This window comes from Hyperoodon ampullatus (assembly GCF_949752795.1).
Source record: "Hyperoodon ampullatus genome assembly, chromosome: 4".
NCBI classification, from domain to species: domain Eukaryota; kingdom Metazoa; phylum Chordata; class Mammalia; order Artiodactyla; family Ziphiidae; genus Hyperoodon; species Hyperoodon ampullatus.
The window spans coordinates 65,927,936-65,951,616 of NC_136917.1; the positions used below are offsets into that span (position 1 = coordinate 65,927,936).

At 36.8% G+C, this 23,681-nt stretch overlaps 1 protein-coding gene across 1 annotated transcript in view; it reads left to right on the forward strand.

Moving 5' to 3' along the window:
* Positions 1-23,681, forward strand: part of MEIKIN (meiotic kinetochore factor) — a gene marked incomplete at both ends in the record, with an annotated part of 121,732 nt that overhangs the window by 43,340 nt on the left and 54,711 nt on the right. Inside the window, 3 exons of the mRNA XM_079701562.1 lie at positions 2,489-2,559; positions 15,241-15,405; positions 16,704-16,784. Coding sequence (XP_079557688.1) covers positions 2,489-2,559; positions 15,241-15,405; positions 16,704-16,784 — 317 coding nt within the window. The remainder of the gene's footprint in view (positions 1-2,488; positions 2,560-15,240; positions 15,406-16,703; positions 16,785-23,681) is intronic.

Here is a 23,681-nt window from a genome sequence, read left to right on the forward strand (position 1 = left end):
GGCCATGTGAAAATCTGGTGGCAGAGCATGCCAGGCATAAGGGAATCACAAGTGAAAAGGCCATGAGATGGGAATGTGTTTAGCATGTTGGAAGAAGAGAAAAGAGGTTAGTGTGACTGGAGCAAGATGAGGAAATAAAAATGAATGGTTGAAATTGTAGTCGGTGAGCAAGTGGTATAATGTAGTCTCATATGCCATCGCAAAGAGTGGGGATTTTTTTCTAAATGTGTTGATAAGTGCATCTTAGAGCAGAGGAATGACATGATCAGGTACATATTTTAGAATTATCACTCTGGCTACTATGTGGATAATAGACGAAGGGGTAAGAGTGGAAGCAAGGAAACCTTGTCAGATAAACTACTGTAATGGTCAGATAATGGTGTTTGAGACTAAAGTGATTGCAGTGGTCTGACTTGGAATATATTTTAAAGGCGGATGGGCCAGGATTTTCTGATTAGGCTGGTTGTTGAGTAAGAGAAAAGTCAAGAATGACTCTTAAATTATTGGTTTGAGCAACTAGATGAACAGTGGTATCATTTCTTGAGATAGGAACATTGTAGGGCAGAGCAAGTTAGGAGAATAATTAAGAGTCTTTGGTTTCTGCATATTAAATTTGATCTGTCAGCTCATGTACATACTGTTACATGAAAGAATGCAAACACAAACAGGTATATACTCATTTATTTTATATATATATATGAAGTTCAAGAACAGGCAAGACTTATTCTGGCTGACAGAAGTCAGAATAGAGGTAATCTTTAAAAAGGGAGTGCTGACTGGGAAAAAACATATAGGAAATTTCTGGGGTGTTCGAAATATTTTATGTCTTGATCTGGGTGATAATTATATGGATGAATACATGTAAGTATAAGTTTTGTTCCCATTACTGTACATATGGAGTACCTTAAGAAAATATTAAAACATTAAGAGGCTTTTTAACCTTCAGCTGGAGATGTCGTGAAAGCAGTTTGTGACACAAGAGTCCGGCGTTCAGGGCAGAGACTGGGGCTGCAGATAAATATTTAGAGTCAGGTATAGATGTTTTTAAGCCGTTAGAGTAGGTGAGTTACTTAGGAAGAGAAAAGAAATAGAAAAGAGACATGTAAAAAGAATGTAAATGGAACACTTCAACATTTAGAAACAGCTGTAACAAAATTTTCCAAGAGATCAAATAAAACAAGGGTTGATGACTGAGAATTGTTACAAAAAAGACCTAACCTAGTCTTCCTCCTCCAGTGTCCTCCATCTCAACAAATGTAGCTTAATAAACCAAAACATGGGATCATCCTCAACACCTTCCTGTTTGTCATTTCTGTCTCTAATCTATTACCAAATCTTAGTACTAATTTTATCTTTTACAGAACTCTCAAACCTACAGCTTCTCTCTACATTGGGAGATGAAGATGAGAGGAATGATTAGCCTCAAAGTTTACCAGATTTAGCAAATAAAGATACACAATGCCCAGTGAAATTAGAATTCAGAAGAGCAGCAAATAATTTTTTTTCTTTTTTTTTTTTTTTGTTACGCGGACCTCTCACTGTTGTGGCCTCTCCCCCTGCGGAGCACAGGCTCCGGACGCACAGGCTCAGCGGCCATGGCTCACGGGCCCAGCCGCTCCGCGGCATGTGGGATCCTCCCGGACCGGGGCACGAACTCGTGTCCCCTGCATCGGCAGGTGGACTCCCAACCACTGCACCACCAGGGAAGCCCGCAAATAATTTATTAATATAATTATGTCATAAACATTGCCTAGGCTGTACTATTATACAGAAAATACTTAAACTAAAAAGAATTTGTAATTCATCTGAAATTCACATTTAAGTGGGCATCCTATGTTTAATCTCTGCAATGAGGCTGGAAATATGTAAGCGATACGGTGATTATAAAAATAGGATTTTGTATGCCAATTTAAGGAGCTTAAGTTTTAACTTGAGGGAAGTGGAAAGCCTTTAAAGAGTGTTAAGCAGATGATATTAGATTTGTATTTTAGGTATACAGTGTGGATAGTGGACTGCAGAGGGAGGTGATTTGAAAGGCTATTGGGATCTATGTAGCAGGAAAGGGTTTGGGGTACAGATAAAGTTTTTGGTAAGATGTAAGAGGCCTGAGTATGTTTTAAATGCTGGTAGGAAAGTTGGAGTAGAAAGGGAGAGACTGAAAATACAGGATAGTAGAAATGGAAGGATAATTAATGAAGAATTCTAATCACATGCAACTTTCTCTACTAATTGAAAGGTAAATCTTTTATATACAGTTTATTTACTCCTGTGAAACCTGGAGCTCTTGAGATAAAGGTATTTTTAAGAATTCTTTCTCCTTTCTGTAGCAAGTCAGGTTGTTCAACATACATTAAGTTTTTCTTCTAAAACTATTACAAAATCATAGTCATTAAAATCCATTTTTTCCTCAAATTTGAGTTCTCTTTTCTGTACTTAGAGTTAATGACAGGTTAAATAATTAAAATACTAAAGTATATTTTTATTATAGATAATGCATCTTGTGGAGTTTTACTTGCTGAGAAAAATTACCCTTCAACCCCTCAAAAAACAAAGAAAAAAGCAAGTATTGAAGCAGAATAACCTTATAAACCATAAATTTCGTTAATATGGGACATACTATTTTCTTTTAAACAATACTTTTATAGGAATTATTTTTCGGCTATTTAAGCCAATAATGGAAAACATTTTTGGAGCTTAGCAATTAGATTGCATTATTGTTGCATAAATATATACTCTATATAAAGTTAATGAAAGAGGATTAAAACTTAAAAATTTTCCAATTTCCTTAAATTGGATGTCTATTAATAATGAATTTAAAGTGAAAATAACACATTTGATTTGTAGCCAGAAGAGTGTTCTATGCTAAGGAACTGTAAATCGGTACATTAGGCCTGGAATCTAGAGGTCTTTGGGGAGGAATTCAGACTTGATTATGTATATAACAGGAGCTACTATCTGAGTGACTACTCAGTGTAAAGTATTATTCTAAGCACTTTTCATTAACTATATGTTTTTTATAGCATTCCTATCAGGTAAGTTTTTCATTTGTTTTATTTTTTAGCTATTTTATAGCTGAGGAAAATGAGGTTTAGATATTAACCAATATGCTTGAGGAGCTTGTGACAAGTCTTTCTCAATCTAAAACCTGTACTTTTTCCACTGTACTGTATGGTCACTATATACTTTGGGGAGCAAATTGAAAGAGGGCAAGAGTGTCAGCAGGAAGATTCATTAATAGAAAGTTGCAAAGGTTTTTGGTGGGAGATTGTGGTGGCTTTAACTAGGATGTTTTGTAGGAGAGATGGAAAAATATGCGTGGATTGAAGATAATTTTGCCTATAGAGTTTATGGATTGGACGTAGAGGATGAAAGAGTGAGAGGTGTCAATAAAGGCCTCTAGGTTTGTGTCTTAAGCAGCTTTGATGGATAATGGTGCTATATAATGTGATAGGAAAGGCAGGAGATCTGAAGGCACATAAAGATGAAAATGTTGGAAGGGCCATTGGCTGTAAGTTTCCAGGTCAGGAAAACAGAACAGGAGTATACAATATTCTAGATATTTTAAAATTCATGGTAGTGGGTGAAATCACCTGGGAAAGAGTATCTAGAGAATAAGGAAGAAAAGGGGGTCCAGGATCAATTCTTGAAAAACTCTACAGTCACATGGAAAAGGAAAAGTGGGCAGAGAGAATGGGGAAAATAAACAGCATATGGTATCATAGAAGGTAAAGGAGGAGAGCTTTTTCTCCTAAAAGGGAGAGTGGCCAATTATGCTGAGTGCTGCTTGGAGGTCCAGTGTTATAAAGAATTTTGAAAAATTGGAGGACTTCCAGTTTCTGGTCCAACATGAAAGGAACTTAGAAGTCACTACTCTGTCCTAACAACAAGTAGAAACCTGAACAAACTGAAAAATAAGCAACTCTTTATAGATCTGTCAAAGAAGTAAGTAAGGTCACATGGTAAACTGCTACACCAAAATATGGAAAGACAGACAGGTGGATGCATAGAGTAATGACTTACCAGAGCAGAAACACATGAACAGAAACCTCCCTGTGAACCACTGCTGGGGTGGGAAACCCAAAAGTGTGATTGATGAATTGCTGAAGGCTCAGTGTGGACAACTCTGAAAGTTAAAAACTCAAGAGGGACCCAGTCATCAGAGGAACCTCCACACTTTTGTGAGTTTTACCTCCAGAAACCCTACCAGATCCTCACAGTGAATATCAGAGAAGAATACCCTCATGCTTCTGGTAGTGGAAAGGGAAAAGGAACCATTTTGAAATACATCAGAATATTCTGTTCTTCTTAACAAAGGCTGCCCTCAACAGAAAGTGTTTTACAATAGCCTAACTTGTTGGGGTTTTATCAGAGCCTAACCTACCTGGGGAGGGGAAGTACCTGATTCCAGCCAGCTCTCCCCTTCTAAGTGGAGGAAGAAAATTATTCAATTCCAGCTCCCTCTAGCCTTCCACATGGGCGAATGGAAGTACCCGATTACTACAAGATGGTCCTTTCTAGCCATCCTGTCTCAACTCAAGGGGGAAAAAACTGAGAAGAACCAGTGATGTTTGCAGTCCAGGGGCACAGGCTAAATAAAAGACTGAGACCTAATCATAGAACTGTAGAATGCTTCCCCATCCCTACAATTTATCAGTGCATTACTAAAGACGTATTCACCACAGTTGCTATTACCCAGTACATCATGTCCACATTTTAGCAAAAAATACAAGCCATACTGAAGGGCAAAAATTACTGTTTAAAGAGGCTGAATAAGCATCAGAGCCAGAGTCAGATGTGGCAGTAGTGTTAGAATGATCAGACCAGAAATGTAAAATAACTATGATTAATGTGCTAAGGCAGTTATAGGAAAAAGTAGACAACATGCAATATAAGGAGAGATATGGAAATTCTAAGAAATAATCAAAGGAGTGCTAGAGATCAAAAACACTATAGCGGGAATGAAGAATGCCTTTGATGGACTCAGTAGTAGAATAGACACAGCTGAGGAAAGAATATCTGAGTTTGAGGACATGACAATAGAAACTTCCCAAACTGAAAAGCAAAGAGAAAAAAGGACTAAAAAAAAAAGAACTGTGGGACAACTACAAAAGGTGTGACATATACCTAATTAGAATTCCAGATGGAAAGAAACAGAGAAAGGAACAGAAGCAACATTTGAAACAATAATGACTAAAAATTTTCCCAAATTAAAATGTCAGACATTAAACCACAGATCCAGGAAATTGAGAGAATACAAAGCAGGATAAATGCCCCCAAAACTACATATAGAAATACCAGATTTGAACATCAGAAAATCAAGCAAAGAAAATATCTTGAAAGAAGCCAGAAGGAAAAACACCTTACCTATAGAAGAGCAAAGATAAGATTTACAGACCTCTCCTCAGAAACCATTCAAGCAAGAAGAGAGTGAAGTGAAATATTTAAAGTATTGAGAGAAGACAACCACCAACTAGAATTCAGTACCCTGTGAAATTATCCTTCAAAAGTGGAGGAGAAATACATACTTTCTCAGACAAACAAAAATTGAGGGAATTTGTTGCCAGTAGGCTTGCCTTGTAAGCACTATTTAAAGTTCTTCAGGGAGAAGGAAAATAACATGTCAGCATAGGTTTATCTGTCTTAACAAATGTACCACTGTGGTGTAGTGTGTCAGTAGTAGGGGAGGTTGTGCATGATTGGGGACAAAGGGGTATATGGGAACTCTGTACATTCAGCTGAGTTTTGCTGTGAACCTCAAACTGCTGTAAAATATGAAGTTTGTTAATTTTTTAAAAGTCAATTGCATTTAGGATCAAGAAGGAAATGATGACTTTGGCAAGAATAATTTTAGTGGACTAGTAAGGAAACTAGATTGGAATAGGTTAAAGAGTTATAGAAATTGAGAAAGTATAAAATATAAAAGAAGCAAATTGGGATATAAACATATGTGTGTATGGAGGGGAAAGTAAATGCATAAAACTTTTTAATGCAATTGAAGTTAATTTGTTTTCAGCTTAAAGTAGACTATGATAAGATGTATTATGAATGCCTTAGGTAATCAAAAAGCAAAAATCTGTGAGAGATACACAATGATAAAGAGAAAAGAATCAAAGCATACCACTAGAAAAAAAAACATCAATTCACAAAGAAAGACAGCAATAGAGGAAGAAAGGAACAAAGGAACTATAAAATAATCAGAAAGCAATTAACAAAATGGTGATAGTCCTTACTATCAATAAGTCTGCACCTCTCAGTAATTATTCTAAATGTAAATGTTTTAAATTCTTCATTTAAAAGATATAGAGCAGCTAAATGAAAAAAAAAAAAAACTATATGCTGTCTACCAGAGACCCACTTAAGCTTTAAGGACACTAAGGCTGAAAGTGAAGGGATGGACAAAGTTATTCCATACAAATAGAAACCCAGATAGAACAAGGGTAGCTATACTTATATGAGACAAAATAGATTTTTAAGTCAAAAGCTGTAATAAGAGACAAAGAATGCCATTATATAAATAAAGGGGTCAGTTCATCAAGAGGATATAACAATTGTAAGTATATAGTCACTGAATTTTGAAGCACCGAAGTATGTTAAACAATTATTAACAGATCTAAAAGCAGAAATAGGCAGCAGTGCAATAAGAGTAAGGGACTTCAATACCTGACTTTCAAAAATGGATAAATTATCCAGACTGAAAATCAGTGAGGAAATAATGGACTTGAACTACACTTCAGGCTAAATGCACCTAACAGACATATACAGAACATTCCACCCAACAACGGTAGAATCCACATTCTTCTCAAGTGCACAGGAAACATGCTCCAGAATAGATCATATGTTAGGTCACAAAACAAGTCTTTAACAAATTTAATAAGATTGAAATTATATCAAGTATATTTTCTGACTGCAATGGTATAAAACTAAAAATCAACAATAAGAGCAAAGCTGGAAAACTCAGATATTTGGAAATTAGACAACATACTTATGAAAAACCAATGAGTCAAAGAATAAATCAAAAGAGCTATTAAAAATATCTTGAGACAGGGCTTCCCTGGTGGCTCAGTGGTAGAGAGTCCACCTGCCGATGCAGGGGACACGGGTTCATGCCCCGGTCTGGGATGATCCCGCATGCCATGGAGCAGCTGGGCCCGTGAGCCATGGCCGCTGATCCTGCATGTCCGGAGCCTGTGCTCCGCAACGGGAGAGGCCACAACAGTGAGAGGCCTGTGTACTGCAAAAAAAAAAAAAAAAAAAAAAAAAAAATCTTGAGACAAATGAAAATGGAAACACAACATACCAAAACTTATGGGATACATCAAAAGCAGCCTTACAAGAGAAGTTTATAGTGATAAACACCTACATTAAGAAAAAATTAAGACCTCAAGTAACAGCCTAATCTTATACTTCAGGCAACTAGAAAAAGAAGAACAAAGTCCAAAGTTAGCAGAAGGAAGAAAATTAAAGTATTAGAGCAGAAATAAATGAAATAGAAACTAGAGAGACAATAAAAATGATTAACTAAACTAAGAGTTGGTTTCATTAAAAGATAAACAATTGAGAAACTTCTATCTAGACTAAGAAAAAAAGAGAGATGACTCAATAAATTATAAATGAAAGAGGAGACATTACAACTGATACCACAGAAATGCCGAGGGTCATAAAAGACTTCTATGAATAATTATATATCAACAAATTTGATAACTTAGAAGATATGGATAAATTCCTAGAAATGTACAACTTACCAAGACCGAATCACAAAGTAATAGGGAATCTGAACAGACCAATAATGGCCAAGGAGATTAAATCAGTAATTTAAAATTTCCCAGCAAATAAAAGGAACCAGCTAGCTTCACTGGTGCATTCTACCAAACGTTTAAAGAAGAATTAATACGAGTCTTTCTCAAACTCTTCCAAAAAGTTGAAGAGGAACACTTCCAAACTCATTTCTGAGGCCAGCATTACCATGGTTGTTAAATTCAGATCAGAGCATTGAAAGAAAATTACAGGCCAATATCCCCACTGAACATAGATGTAAACTCCTCACCAAAATGCCATCAAACCAAATATAAGGACACATTAAAAGGACCATATACCATTATCAAGTGAGATTTATCCCTGGGACTCAAGGATGGTTCAACATAGGGAAATAAATTCATGTGATACACCACATTAACAGAATGAAGGGTAAAAACCATATGATCATTTCAATAGATGTTGAAAAAGCATTTGACAAAATTCAACATCCTTCATGATGAAAACTCTCATTAAATTAGGTATAGAAGGAATGTACCTCATCATAATAAAGGCCATATATGACAAGCGCATAACTAACATCATAGTCAGTGGTGAAAAGTTCAAAGCCCTTCCTCTAAGATCAAGAATAAGAAAAGGATGCCCACTCTTGCCACTTCTATTCAACATAGTATTGGAAGTCCTAGCCAGAGCAATTAGGCAAGAAAAAGAAATAAAAGGCATCCATTAAGAAAGGAAGAAGTGAAATTATCTCTGTTTACAGATGACTTGATCCTATATTGAAAACCATAAAGACTCCACCAAAAACCTTTAGAACTAATAAACAAATTTAATAAAATTGTAGGATACAAAATCAACATACGAAAATCTGTTTCATTTCTATACACTAACAAAAAACTATCTGAAAGAGAAACTAGAAGGCAATCCTGTGAGATAATAGAAAAAATATATATACTGGTCTCTGCCCCCAGTTTCTGGCACAGAACTCCTAAACCCTTGTAATTTCCTAAGTGTAAGAATGCTAGGAGCATCTCTTTGTTTTAATATTTGGTCTTTGACCCCATCCCTGACACAGGACTCCTACAACCTTGTAAATTCCTAAGTGATAAGAGTACTAGTGGATATTTTGTTTTAATGAAGCAACTCTGGATGGGCTTCTGGATGGCTCCAGTATAGGGACTGGTCACCAGAAAGATGAAGCCATGATTAGAAGCTTGGAATTTTCAGCCCACAGCCTCCCCTTCTCCAGAGAGGGGTGAAGGGCTGGAAATGAAGTTAATAATTGATCAAGACTATGTGAGGAAACCTCCATAAAAGTCCCAATAGTAGAGGGTACGGAGAGCTTCCAGGTTGAGCACAGAAGCTCCTGCACTTGGAACTCTCCCAGACCTCACCTTGTGTGTTTTTTTATCTGGCTGTTCATATATATCCTTTAATAAATTGGTAAATGTAAGTGTTTCCCTCAGTTCTGTGAGCTGCCCTAGCAAATTAATCAAACCTGAGGTGGGGGTGATGGGAACCTCTGATTTGTATCCAAATCAGACAGAAGTTGTGGGTAACCTACTACTCACGATTGTCATCTGAAGTAGGATGGGAACAGTCTTGTGAGACTGAGCCCTTAACCTGTGGGATTTGACACTATCCCCAGGAAGATAGTGTTAGTACTGAGTTGAACTGTAGGCTGCCTAGCTGGCGTTGTAGAGAATTGCTTGTTGTGGGAAAACCCCCACACACATTTGGTGATCAGACTGTGCGGGTTTTGTGTGAGTAGTAAAGTAGACTCACAGGAGAAAGACTCATAAGAGGTAAAACAGGTTTTTCCTTTTAAAATTCCATTTACAGTAGCATCAAAAACAATAAAATACTTAGAGGTAAATTTAACCAAGGAAGTAAAAGACCTGTACACTGAAAACTGTAAGACACTGATGAAAGTAATTGAAGAAGACAGAAATAAATGGAAAGATATCCCATATTCTTGGATTGGAAGAATTAGTGTTGTGAAAATGTCCATACTATCCAAAGTGATAAACAGATTCAGTGCAATCCCTATCAAAATTCCAATGGCATTTTTCACAGAAATAGAAAAACTATTCTAAAATTTGTATCATACCACAATAGAACCAAAATAGCTAAAGCAATCTTGAGAAAGAAAAAAGCTAGAGACATCACATTTCTTGTTTTCAATTTATATTAAAAAACTATAGAAATGAAAACAGTATGGTACTGGCATAAAAAGAGGCACATAGACCAGTAGAGAGCACACACATAAACCTACACACATATAGCCAATTGATTTTTGACAAGGGTGCCAAGAACATAAAATGGGGAAAGGATAGTCTCTTCAGTAAATGGTAATAGGGAAACTGGATATCCACATGCAAAGGAATGAAACTGGAACCCCATCTTACATTAGTCACAAAAATTAACTCGAAATGGATTCAAGACTTACATATAAGACCTGAAACCCTAAAACTCCAAGAAGAAAACATAGGGAAAAATCTTGACATGAGTCTTGGCAATGATTTCTTTGATAAGGCACCAAAGGAACACACAACAAAAGCTAAAATAAACAAGTGGGACTACATCAAACTAAAGAACTTCAGCATAGAAAAGGAACAGTCAGTAAATTTCAAAGGTAACCTACAGAACGAGTGAAAATATTTGCAAATCATATATCTTCTAAGGGGTTAATATCCAAAATATATAAAGAATCTATATAACTCAAGAGCAAAAAGCAAATAATTCAATTTTTAAATGGACAAAATACCTGAATAGACATTTTCCCAAAGAGCATATACAGGTGGTCGATAGGTACATGAAAATGTGCTCAGTATCACTAATCATAAGGGAAATGCAAATCAAAACCACAATGAGATATCACCTTGAACCTGTTAGGATGGCTATTATCAAAAAGCCAAAGCTAACAAATGTTGGCAACGATGTGGAGAAAAGGGAACATTTATACACTGTTGGCGGGAACGTAAATTGGTACAATCATTATGGACAACCATATAGCAGTTCCTCAAAAAATTAAAACTAGAACTACCATGTAATCCAGCAATCTCACTCCCAGGTATGTATCCAAAGGAAGTGAAATAAGTATCTCGAGGAGTTGTCTGCACTCCCATGTTCATTGCAGCATTATTCACAATAACGAAGATATGGAAACAACCTAAATGTCCTTCACTCGATGAATGGATAAAGAAAATGTGATATAGATGTAGAAAATGGCATATTATTCAGCCATAAAAAGAAGGAAATCAAAAAAAAAAAAAAAAAAAGAAGGAAATCTTGCCACTGCAACAATCTGTATGAACCTGTAGGGCATTATGCTAAGTGAAATAAACCAGAGAAAGATAAATACTGTATGGTATTGCTTATATGTGGGGAAAAAAAGCCAATTTCATTACAGAGAATAGAACAGTGGTTGCCAGGGTCTGGGGGATGAGGAAATGATGAGATGTAGGTTAAACAGTACAAACTTTCAGTTATAAGAAAAATAAGTTCTGAGGGTCTGACATTAGCATGGTGACAATAGTTAATAATATGGTATTGTATATTTTAAAAGTTGCTGAAAATATATTTTAAGCTTTCTCACAATGCACACTCCACAAATGTTAACTATGTGAGGTGATGGATATGTTAATTATCTTGATCTTGGTAATCATTCCACAATGTATATGTATATCAAATTATCACTTGTATGCTTTAAATATATATATTATTATATTTGTCAATTATTCCTCAATAAAGGTGGGAAAAAAAGAAAAAAATAAAGTAAGGAAGTAATGATTATCTATAGAGATTAACTCTGATGGGAAATAGGGGAAAAGAACAGTAACTAGAGGGAGAGGCAGGGTCAGAGGAAATTTATTCTGTTTTGTTTTAAAGATGGGATATGTGGGATCATTTTTGAGGGCTAATGGGAATAATAGAAGGAAAGAAGAGGGAATAGCTGAATGTAACTCAGTAGGCAACTGGAGCTCCCTGTGACATAGAGATCTAGTTGAAGTTGACCTGAATTTCACTTTTTTAACCTAAAGCAATGAAAAATCTTCCACATACTTCTATGTTTTCTTTTCCATGCTTCTTTGCTTCCTCCTGGTTACATTTCCCTTTCCTGTTTCCATGCATGCTGTCTCAGTTTCATACTCCATCATCTCTCTCTCTCTCTCTCTCTCTCTCTCTCTCACACACACACACACACACACACACACACACATGCACACCTTTCTATACAAATCAAGCATCTTATAATTTGTGTGTCGCATGTTACATTAAATGCCATTTCTTATGCTCTTGCATGTTCTGCCCCTTCTCAAAAGCTGTGTTCCTAAGTTTCTCTTCCTGACTATAGCTTTACCATTTCCGGGATGCTGGTCTATGAGAACTTCCTTATATTATTTTGAAGAAGATATACAGATGGCCAATAAGTACATGAAAAGATGCTCAATATCCTTAGTCATTAGGGAAATGCAAATCAAAACCACAATGAGGTATGACTTCATATCCACTAGGATGACTATAATCAAAAAGACAGATAAGGGAATTCCATGGTGGTCCAGTGGTTAGGACTCGGCACTTTCACTGCTGTGGCCTGGGTTCATTCCCTGGTCGGGGAACTACAGTTCTGCAAGCTGCACAGCACGGCCAAAAAAAAAAAAAAAAAGACAGACAATAATAAATGTTGGTGATGATGTGGAGAAATGAGAACCTTCAAACATTGTGGTGTGAATGTAAAATAGTACAGCTGATTTGTAAAACAATTTGGCAGTTCTTCAAAATTTTAAACGTGGAGTTACCATAGGACTCAGCAGTTCTACTCTTAGGTTTATACCCAGGAGAAATAAAAGCATACATCCTTATGAAAACTTATACATGAATGTTCTTGACAGCATTTATTCACAACAGGCAAAAAGTGGAAACAACACCAGTGTCCATCTCCTGATGAATGGGTAAATAAAGTGTGGTATATCCATACAATTGAATCTTATTTGGCAATAAAAACCAATGAAGCACTGATACATGCTACAACTTGGATGAACCTTGAAAAAACTATGCACTGTGAAATAAGCCAGTCACAAAAGGCCGCATATTATATGACTCCATTTATAAGAAGTGTCCAGGATAGGCAAATATATGAAGATAGCCATAGATTAGTAGTTACTTAGGGCTGATGGGGATGGAATGGAGATTGACTGCTAATGGTTATGGGGTTTCTTTTAGTGGGGACAAAAATGTTCTAAAATAGGCTGTGGTGATGACTGCACAACCCTGTGAATGTATTAAAAACCATTGAATTTTACTCTTTAAATGGGTGAATTTTATGGTGAGTTATATCTCAATAAAGCTATTTTTAAAAATAAAAACAAAAAGCTTCCCTATACTATTATATGGAGGAGAGAAGTCCTTGAAAAGATGAGGAAGGATGAGATCCAGAATACCAGTGGAGGAACTGGCATTTAAAAGAGGAGGGAGATTTCTATTGTGGTATATACTTGTAGATATAGTGGTAGCAGGGCGGGTATTGTGCTTAGAAGGACCCCATGCTTCACTTAATGCTCTGTTTTCAACATCTTGACATTTTAAATAGCTTTTAAGCATCGGGGCCCCACAATTTTATTTTGCACTGGGCCCCCAAAATTATGAGTCTCGAGTGAGTAGTTGGATGCTGTTTGATGTCTTTTATTGTTGCAGGGAAGGGTGAGCCAAAGATGTCAGTTGCAGATGGTAGAAGGAAGGAGGCTAGAGGTTTAAGGAAAATTAGGTGATTTTGAAATAGTCATGAGAAGCTAGAGAAGTGTAGAAGAGGTGCCAATCTGTGGCTACTCCTTTTGAGTTTGTGGTGCTGTTGGTATGACACATTGTATAATTTTCTCCAACACTTAATTGCACTGGCAGTACAGTTGATATTGATGTTAGGGTTCATCAGGCTGGGGATTTGTCAGGCATCTGTGATAGGAGGAGAAAGCGATAAGAAAGTAGTTATAATGATGGTTGGTGGTAGATAAGGAAGGAATAAGACAGGAGAAAGATCATGGATGAGATAACATTGTAGGATCAGTAAATTGGAGATTTCAATGACAGGGAAGTTTATTTCCTGAAGATAATTGTGCAGGGGTTGGACAAATATAGGAAGCTATTTGAATTGATTGATTCTGTAGTTTCTATTGATGGCAAGGGCTAAGTTTGATTATAGAGTGAATGAAATGCCATGAGGGGAAAAGGTTATTGGAAATGCAGAGATCAAGCAACTTAGAGACCAGTTGGTTGGCTGGGTTATCCCCTTGGATGATGAAATTGCTGAGAATGATGACAGGAGTGAGAGAAAAGGCTGTATGCAAGGTATGAAATCTTCAGTGAAAGAAAGGAGTTAATAGTTGACAGTAAGTACCTCACTCTTAGCTCCATGCCTTTGTTCTTTCCTTTGCTTGGACTATATCAATACCTTATACCTCTTCTACTTCCCTCCCCTCCCCTTTCTTTATCATCCTCTTTATCCTCTTACCCTCAACTCAAAATCTTGAATATATTTAAACTTGGAATATTATTATACTTTATTTATTTATTTTAATTAATTTATTTATTTTTGGCTGTGTTGGGTCTTCGTTGCTGTGCACGGGCTTTCTCTAGTTGCAGCAAGCAGGGGCTACTCTTCATTGCAGTGCGTGGGCTTCTCATTACGGTGGCTTGTCTTTGTTGCGTAGCATGGACTCTAGGCATGTGGGCTTCAGTAGTTGTGGCACACGGACTCAGTAGTTGTGGCTCGTGAGCTCTAGAGCGCAGGCTCAGTAGTTGTAGCGCACGTAGTTGTTCCGCGGCATGTGGGATCTTCCCGGACCAGGGCTCGAACCCATGTCCCCTGCATTGGCAGGTGGATTCTTAACCACCAGGGAAGTCCCTGAATATTATTATAAACACATCTTGAAAGCATAAGACAAGTCACATAACAGGACAAGCAGTCACTGAACAGTTTTCAGTGCAGGGACTAGTTGGTAAAGCAATACACTTTCTTGTAGTTGCAGCTTCCTGATGTCTTAGAAAGGACATTTTGTTTCTTAAATGAAGATTATTGTATAATAAAGATATTTATATAAATATATTTAATGTTTTCTCTAAAATTTAGTTTTAAATAGTGACAAATAAATAGATCTTATTATCATTTTTCTTTTCACAAAATACTGTTTGGGAGATGTTACCCTAAATGTGGTAGGACAATTTTTTGAGCTGAGTATATTTCAGACTATTTTGTCTTTCAACAGATTTTTTTTCCTTAAATGTATTAAAAACCTTACTTTAAAAAAACTTTTTAAGTTTAAAACTTTCTTTCAAGTTGAGGGAATTATAGATAGAAATATATATCCCATTTTAATTATAACAATTATAACACACATATATATAAAACAATAAAAATAGGACATCTGAGAGATGATACAAATGTTTTTATAGCATTGTGAAATGTGTTTTATGATTCTGAATTTGTTTCAGCCTGAAAAAGATCCTGAACCTAGAGATACAAATTTTCAAACAACATTAAGCTCTCATCACCTAAATATCAAGGTTCCATCATCTCACCAGAGGTCTGTTGTAGAAAGCAGTGCAGGTAGATCAGTTGCTGAAGTTCTGCTGCCTCAGCCCCTCAAACCTGCATTGGTAAGCACTGGCCTTTTATTAACTAATTCTTGAAAAGACTATAAAAAGAAAATGTACTTATTAGGAAAATTTAGGTATGCATTAATGTCTTAGCAAATCTAGGAAAAAATGCAGAGAATCTATATACTTACAGCTATATACAGGCAGGTGTTTTTTGTTTTTTTTGCGGTACGCGGGCCTCTCACTGTTGTGGCCTCTCCCGTTGCGGAGCGCAGGCTCAGTGGCCATGGCTCACGGGCATAGCCGCTCTGCGGCATGGGTGATCTTCCCGCACCGGAGCACGAACCCGGACCGGGACACGAACCCGTGTCCCCTGCATCGGCAGGCGGACTCTCAACCACTGCGCCACCAGGGAAGCCCCAGGCAGATGGTTTTTAAATGGATTGACTGTTGAGAATTGTGTCACTTGAGACCACTGGGAAGAGATTATTCTGGCAGAATTAAGAGTTCAAATGGCATATTGAAGGGGGTAATACCTGAGAAAGGAAAGCAGGGAGGAAGGAAGATTGGGCTGGAATAGCCTCAGTCTTCAAGGCAGATCTGACAAAGGCTCTCCCAGTAGGGAGGTCTGGAGCAAAGATTGTCCATTACAGGAATATTATGTTGGGCTGCTATGCTTAGATGTTGCCTGAGGCTCGCCCAGGAAGATGATGGCCTCAACCTGAAAGCTCAAGCAGATTCTAAAGGTGTTGCAGCTGGGCAGTATCAGCTAACTGCACTCCTTGCAGTGGAACAGCATGTATTATTTGTAATCTTTGCATGGCAATTCCTAGGGTAGAATAATCCCTATTGTTCAGATGAACAAATTAAAATATTATATAGGTAATAAATTAGAGAACTAACATATTTAGTGTACTAGGTAAATATACCTATAATTTTTTTGATAAAATCTTCCTAATAAATATTCCAGATTATGTCTTGAACAACTAGTTTAAGAGATTTTAAGCCAGAAAGAAAGAGTTCAAGAAAGAAAAGACAAGAAAAAAGAAACCTAACACAACTTCCCTGTGATGTTTAGGTTTTATGAGTTTGGGTTCCAGGCTTGGCAGCATGTAATGACACCTATTCAAAGAGATATATCATTTTTACCACATAGAATTCTCTTGGAGGTTGTTTGACCTAGCTCAAGCCAAAAAATTCTTTAGTTTCCTGTCCAGTGTTTTAAAATTTAATTAGCATATTAAAATTTTATTACTATGACATATGATCTAGTATACTATTAAAATTTTGTTTGTACTGTATTAAGCTATTTTATTTCTTTCTGCTATTCAATTCCCTATTTCACAAAATACTGATAGAACACACATTCCAGTACTTCTGATAAGAAAAGCAGAGGCCTGTTAACAAGTACTCCGTCTTCACAAACAGCTAGTTTAATGGTAAGTGTTATTAGCATTTGGCACTTGTAGTATCTATTTTCTGGCTCCCTGTTCTTCCCATTATTCTATTTCTCTTAGAGCAGGGGAATATCGCACATAGACAATAATGTCTGTAATTTCTGTTGCATAAACATACTTTCACTGGAAGTACTCTATATACTGCTATACATGAAAGAAAGATTTCTATCTTCTTTAAAAAAATTTTTTATTGTGGCAAAATATATATAACATAAAATTTACCATTTTAACCATTTTTAAATGTACAGTTCAAGTACATTCACATTGTTGTGCAACCATCACCACCAACCACACTGAGAAATTTTTCATCTTGCAAAACTGAAATTTCATACCCATTAGCAGTAACTCCCCATTCCTTCCTCCCCCAGTCCCTAGTTACCACCATTCTACTGTCTGTCTCTATGAATCTGACTGTTCTAGGTACTTCATATAAATGGAATCATACAGTATTTGTCTTTTTTGTGACTGACTTATTTCACTTAGCATAATGTCTTCAAGGTTTATCCATGTTGTAGCATGTGTCAGAATTTACTTCCTTTTTAAAGGCCAAATAATATTACATTGTGTGAATATACTACATTTTGTTTATCCATTCTTCTGTCTATGGGCATTTGGTTGCTTCCATCTTTTGGCTATTGTGAATAATGCTGCTATGAACATGGGTGTAAAAATATCTCTTTGTGACCCTGCTTTCAATTCTTTTGGGTATATTACTTGAAGTGGAATTGTAGATTCTATAGTAATTCTCTTTTTACTTTTTGAGGAGCCACCATACTCTTTTCCATGTCGGTTGCACTATTTTACATTCACACCACAATTTTAAAAGGTTCCAGTTTCTCTACATCCTTGCTAACACTTGTTACTTTCTGTGTTTTTTTAAAAAATAATAGATGTGAGATGGTATCTCCTTGTGTTTTTTTTTAAACATCTTTATTGGAGTATAATTGCTTTACAATGGTGTCCTAGCCTCTGCTCTACAACAAAGTGAATCAGCCATACATATACACACATCCCCGTATCGCTTCCCTCTTGCATCTACCTCCCTCCCACCCTCCTCTAGGTGGTCACAAAGCACCGAGCTGATCTCCCTGTGCTATGCGGCTGCTTCCCACTAGCTGCCTATTTTATGTTTGGTAGTGTATATATGTCCATGCCACTCTCTCACTTTGTGCCAGTTTACCCTTCCCCCTCCCTGTATCCTCAAGTCCATTCTCTAGTAGGTCTGCATCTTTATTCCCATTTTGCCCCTAGGTTCTTCATGACCATTTTTTTTTTTAGATTCCATATATATGTGTTAGCATATGGTATTTGTTTTTCTCTTTCTGACTTACTTCACTCTGTATGGCAGACTCTAGGTCCATCCACCTCACTCCAAATAACTCAATTTCGTTTCTTTTTATGGCTGAGTAATATTCCATTGTATATATGTGCCACATCTTCTTTATCCATTCATCCAATGATGGACACTTAGGTTGTTTTCATGTCCTGGCTATTGTAAATAAAGCCGAAATGAACACTGTGGTACATGACTCTTTTTGAATTATGGTTTTCTCAGGGTATATGCCCAGTAGTGGGATTGCTGGGTTGTATGATAGTGCTATTTTTAGTTTTTCAGGGAACCTCCATAATGTTCTCCATAGTGGCTGTATCAATTTACATTCCCACCAACAGTGCAACAGGGGTCCGTTTTCTCCACACCCTCTCCAGCGTTTATTGTTTGTAAATTTTTTGTGATGGCCATTCTGACTGGTGTGAGATGATACCTCATTGTAGTTTTGATTTGCATTTCTCTAATAATTAATGATGTTGAGCATTCTTTTATGTGTTTGTTGGCAATCCGTGTATCTTCTTTGGAGAAATGTTTATTTAGGTCTTCTGCCCATTTTTGGATTGGGTTGTTTTTTTGATACTGAGGTGCATGAGCTGCTTGTAAATTTTACAGATTAATCCTTTGTCAGTTGCTTTATTTGCAAATATTTTCTCCCATTCTGAGGGTTATCTTTTCACCTTCCTTATGGTTTCCTTTTCTGTGCAAAAGCTTTTACATTTCATTAGGTCCCATTTGTTTATTTTTGTTTTTATTTCCATTTCTCTAGGAAGTGGGTCAAAAAGGATCTTGCTGTGATTTATGTCATAGAGTGCTCTGCCTATGTTTTCCTCTAAGAGTTTAATAGTGTCTGGCCTTACATTTAGGTCTTTAATCCATATGGAGTTTGTTTTTGTGTATGGTGTTAGAAAGTGTTCTAAATTCATTCTTTTACATGTAGCTGTCCAGTTTTCCCAGCACCACTTAATGAAGAGGCTGTCTTTTCTCCACTGTATATTCTTGCCTTCTTTATCGAAGATAAGGTGACCATATGTGCGTGGGTTTATCTCTGGGCTTTCTATCCTGTTCCATTGATCTATATTTCTGTTTTTGTGCCAGTACCATACTGTCTTGATTACTGTAGACTTGTAGTATAGTCTGAAGTCAGGGAGCCTGATTCCTCCAGCTCCGTTTTTCATTCTCAAGGTTGCTTTGGCTATTCGGGGTCTTTTGTGTTTCCATACAAATTGTGAAATTTTTTGTTCTAGTTCTGTGAAAAATGCCATTGGTAGTTTGATAGGGATTGCACTGAATCTGTAGATTGCTTTGGGTAGTATAGTCATTTTCACAGTGTTGATTCTTCCAATCCAAGAACATGGTATATCTCTCCGTCTGTTTGTATCATCTTTAATTTCTTTCATCAGTGTCTTATAATTTTCTGCATACAGGTCTTTTGTCTCCTTAGGTAAGTTTATTCCTAGATATTTTATTCTTTTTGTTGCAATGGTAAATGGGAGTGTTTTCTTAATTTCTCTTTCAGATATTTCATCATGGGTGTATAGGAATGCAAGAGATTTCTGTGCATTAATTTTGTATCCTGCTATTTTATGAAATTGATTGATTAGCTCTAGTAGTTTTCTGGTAGCATCTTTAGGATTCTCTATGTATACTATCATGTCATCTGCAAACAGTGACAGCTTTACATCTTTTCCGATTTGGATTCTTTTTTTTTCTTTTTCTTCTCTGATTGCTGTGGCTAAAGTTTCCAAAACTATGTTGAATAATAGTGGTGAGAGTTGGCAACCTTGTCTTGTTCCTGATCTTAGTGGAAATGCTTTCAGTTTTTCACCATTGAGGATGACGTTGGCTGTGGGTTTGTCATATATGGCCTTTATTCTGTTGAGGTAAGTTCCCTCTATGCCTACTTTCTGCAGGGTTTTTATCATAAATGCGTATTGAAGTTTGTCGAAAGTTTTCTCTGCATCTATTGAGGTGATCATATGGTTTTTCTCCTTCAATTTGTTAATATGTTATATCACATTGATTGATTTGCGTATATTGAAGAATCTTTACATTCCTGGGATAAACCCCACTTGATCATGGTGTATGATCCTTTTAATGTGCTGTTGGATTCTGTTTGCTTGTATTTTGATGAGGATTTTTGCATCTATGTTCATCAGTGATATTGGCCTGTAGTTTTCTTTCTTTGTGACATCCTTGTCTGGTTTTGGTATCAGGGTGATGGTGGTCTCGTAGAATGAGTTTGGGAGTGTTCCTCCCTCTGCTATATTTTGGAAGAGTTTCAGAAGGATAGATGTTAGCTCTTCTCTAAATGTTTGATAGAATTTTCCTGTGAAGCCATCTGGTCCTGAGCTCTTGTTTGTTGGAAGATTTTTAATCACAGTTTCACTTTCAGTGCTTGTGATTGGTCTGTTCATATTTTGTATTTCTTCCCGGTTCAGTCTCGGCAGGTTGTGCATTTCTAAGAATTTGTCCATTTCTTCCAGGTTTTCCATTTTTTTTGGCATATAGTTGCTTGTAGTAATCTCTCATGATCCTTTGTATTTCTGCAAGTCAGTTGTTACTTTTTCATTTCTAATCTATTGATTTGAGTGTTCTCCCTTTTTTTCTTGAAGAGTCTGGCTAATGGTTTATCAATTTTGTTTATCTTCTCAAAGAACCAGCTTTTAGTTTTATTGATCTTTGCTATCGTTTCCTTCATTTCTTTTTCATTTATTTCTGATCTGATATTTATGATTTCTTTCCTTCTGCTGACTTTGGGTTTTTTTTGTTCTTCTTTCTCTAATTGCTTTAGGTGTAAGGTTAGGTTGTTTATTTAAGATGTTTCCTGTTTCTTAAGGTAGGATTGTTTTGCTCTAAACTTCCCTCTTAGAACTGCTTTTGCAGCATCGCATAGGTTATGGGTCATTGTGTTTTCATTGTCATTTGTTTCTAGGTATTTTTTCATTTCCTCTTTGATTTCTTCAGTGATCTCTTGGTTATTAAGTAGTGTATTGTTTAGCTTCCATGTGTTTGTATTTTTTACAGGTTTTTTCCTGTAATTGTTATCTAGTATCATAGCGTTGTGGTCGGAAAATATACTTGATATGATTTCAATTTTCTTAAATTTACCAAGGCTTGATTTGTGACCCAAGATATGATCTATCCTGGAGAATGTTCCATGAGCACTTGAGAAGAAAGTATATTCTTTTGTTTTTGGATGGAATGTCCTATAAATATCAATTAAGTACATCTTGTTTAATGTATCATTTAAAGCTTGTGTTTCCTTATTTGTTTTCATTTTGGATGATCTGTCCATTGGTGAAAGTGGGGTGTTAAACTCCCCTACTATGATTGTGTTACTGTCGATTTCCCGTTTTATGGCTGTTAGCATTTGCCTTATGTATTGAGGTGCTCCTCTGTTGGGTGCATAAATATTTACAATTGTTATATCTTCTTCTTGGATCGATCCCTTTATCGTTATGTAGTGTCCTTCTTTGTCTCTTCTAATAGTCTTTATTTTAAAGTCTATTTTGTCTGATATGAGAATTGCTAGTCCAGCTTTCTTTTGATTTCCATTTGCATGGGATATCTTTTTCCCTCCCCTCACTTTCACTCTATATGTGTCCCTAGGTCTGAAGTGGGTCTCTTGTAAACGGCATATATTCTGGTCTTGTTTTTGTATCCATTCAGCCAGTCTGTGTGTTTTGGTTGGAGCCTTTAATCCATTTACATTTAAGGTAGTTATCAATATGTATGTTCCTATTCCCATTTTCTTAATTGTTTTGGGTTCGTTATTGTAGGTCTTTTCCTTCTCTTGTGTTTCCTGCCTAGAGAAGTTCCTTTATCATTTGTTGTAAAGCTGGTTTGGTGGTGCTGAACTCTCTCAGCTTTTGCTTGTCTGTAAAGGTTTTAATTTCTCCATCAAATCTGAATGAGATCCTTGCTGAGTAGAGTAATCTTGGTTGTAGGTTTTTCTCCTTCATCACTTTAAATATGTCCTGCCAGTCCCTTCTGGCTTGCAGAGTTTCTGCTGAAAGATCAGCTGTTAACCTTATGGGGATTCCCTTCTGCATTATTTTTTGTTTTTCCCATGCTGCTTTTAACATTTTTTCTTTGTATTTAATTTTTGATAGTTTGATTAATATGTGTCTTGGCGTGTTTCTCCTTGGAGTTATCCTGTATGGGACTCTCTGTGCTTCCTGAACTTGATTAACTATTTCCTTTCCCATATTAGGGAAGTTTTCAACTATAATCTCTTCAGATATTTTCTCAGTCCCTTTCTTTTTCTATTCTTCTTCTGGGACCCCTATAATTCGAATGTTGGTGCATTTAATGTTGTCCCAGAAGTCTCTGAGACTGTCCTCAATTCTTTTCATTCTTTTTTCTTTATTCTGCTCTGCAGTAATTATTTCAACTATTATACCTCTCAGGTCACTTATCCGTTCTTCTGCCTCAGTTATTCTGCTATTGATTCCTTCTAGAGAATTTTAAATTTCATTTATTGTGTTGTTCATCACTATTTGTTTGCTCTTCAGTTCTTCTAAGTCTTTGTTAAACGTTTCTTGTATTTTCTCCATTCTATTTCCAAGATTTTGGATCATCTTTACTATCATTATTCTGAGTTCTTTTTCAGGTGGACTGCCTGTTTCCTCTTCATTTGTTAGGTCTGGTGGGTTTTCACCTTGCTCCTTCATCTGCTGTCTGTTTCTCTCTCTTCTCATTTTGCTTAACTTACTGTGTTTGGGGTCTCGTTTTCGCAGGCTGCAGGTTCATAGTGCCCGTTGTTTTTGGTGTCTGCCCCCAGTGGCTAAGGTTGGTTCAGTGGGTTGTGTAAGCTTCCTGGTTGAGGGGACTAGTGCCTGTGTTCTGGTGGATGAGGCTGGATCTTGTCTTTCTGGTGGGCAGGTCCACGTCTGGTGGTGTGTTTTGGGGTGTCTGTGGCCTTATTATGATTTTAGGTAGCCTCTCTGCTAATGGGTGGGGTTGTGTTCCTGTCTTGCTAGTTGTTTGGCATAGGGTGTCCATCACTGTAGCTTGCTGGTCGTTGAGTGAAGCTGGGTCTTGGTGTTGAGATGCAGATCTCTGGGAGATTTTCACTGTTTGATATTATGTGGAGCTGGGAGGTCTCTTGTGGACCAGTGTCCTGAACTTGGCTCTCCCACCTCAGAGGCACAGCCGTGACGCCTGGCTGGAGCACCAAGAGCCTGTCATACACATGGCTCAGACCAGGTACGTGGGGAGTTTCTTGCCTTTTGGGAGGTCTGAGTTCTTCTGCCAGCGTTCAGTAGGTGTTCTGTAGGAGTTGTTCCACATGTAGATGTATTTCTGATGTATTTGTGGGGAGGAAGGTGATCTCCACATCTTACTCCTCCGCCATCTTGAAGCTCCTCTCTCTCCTTGTGGTTTTGATTTGTATTTCCCTAATGGCTAGTGTTGTTGAGCATCTTTTCATATGCTTATTGGCCATTTTTATATCTTCTTTTGAAAAATGTCTTTTCAAGTTCTTTGCCCATTTAAAAAATCAGGTTGTTTATTTTTTTGCTGTTCAATTGTAGGAGTTCTTTATATAT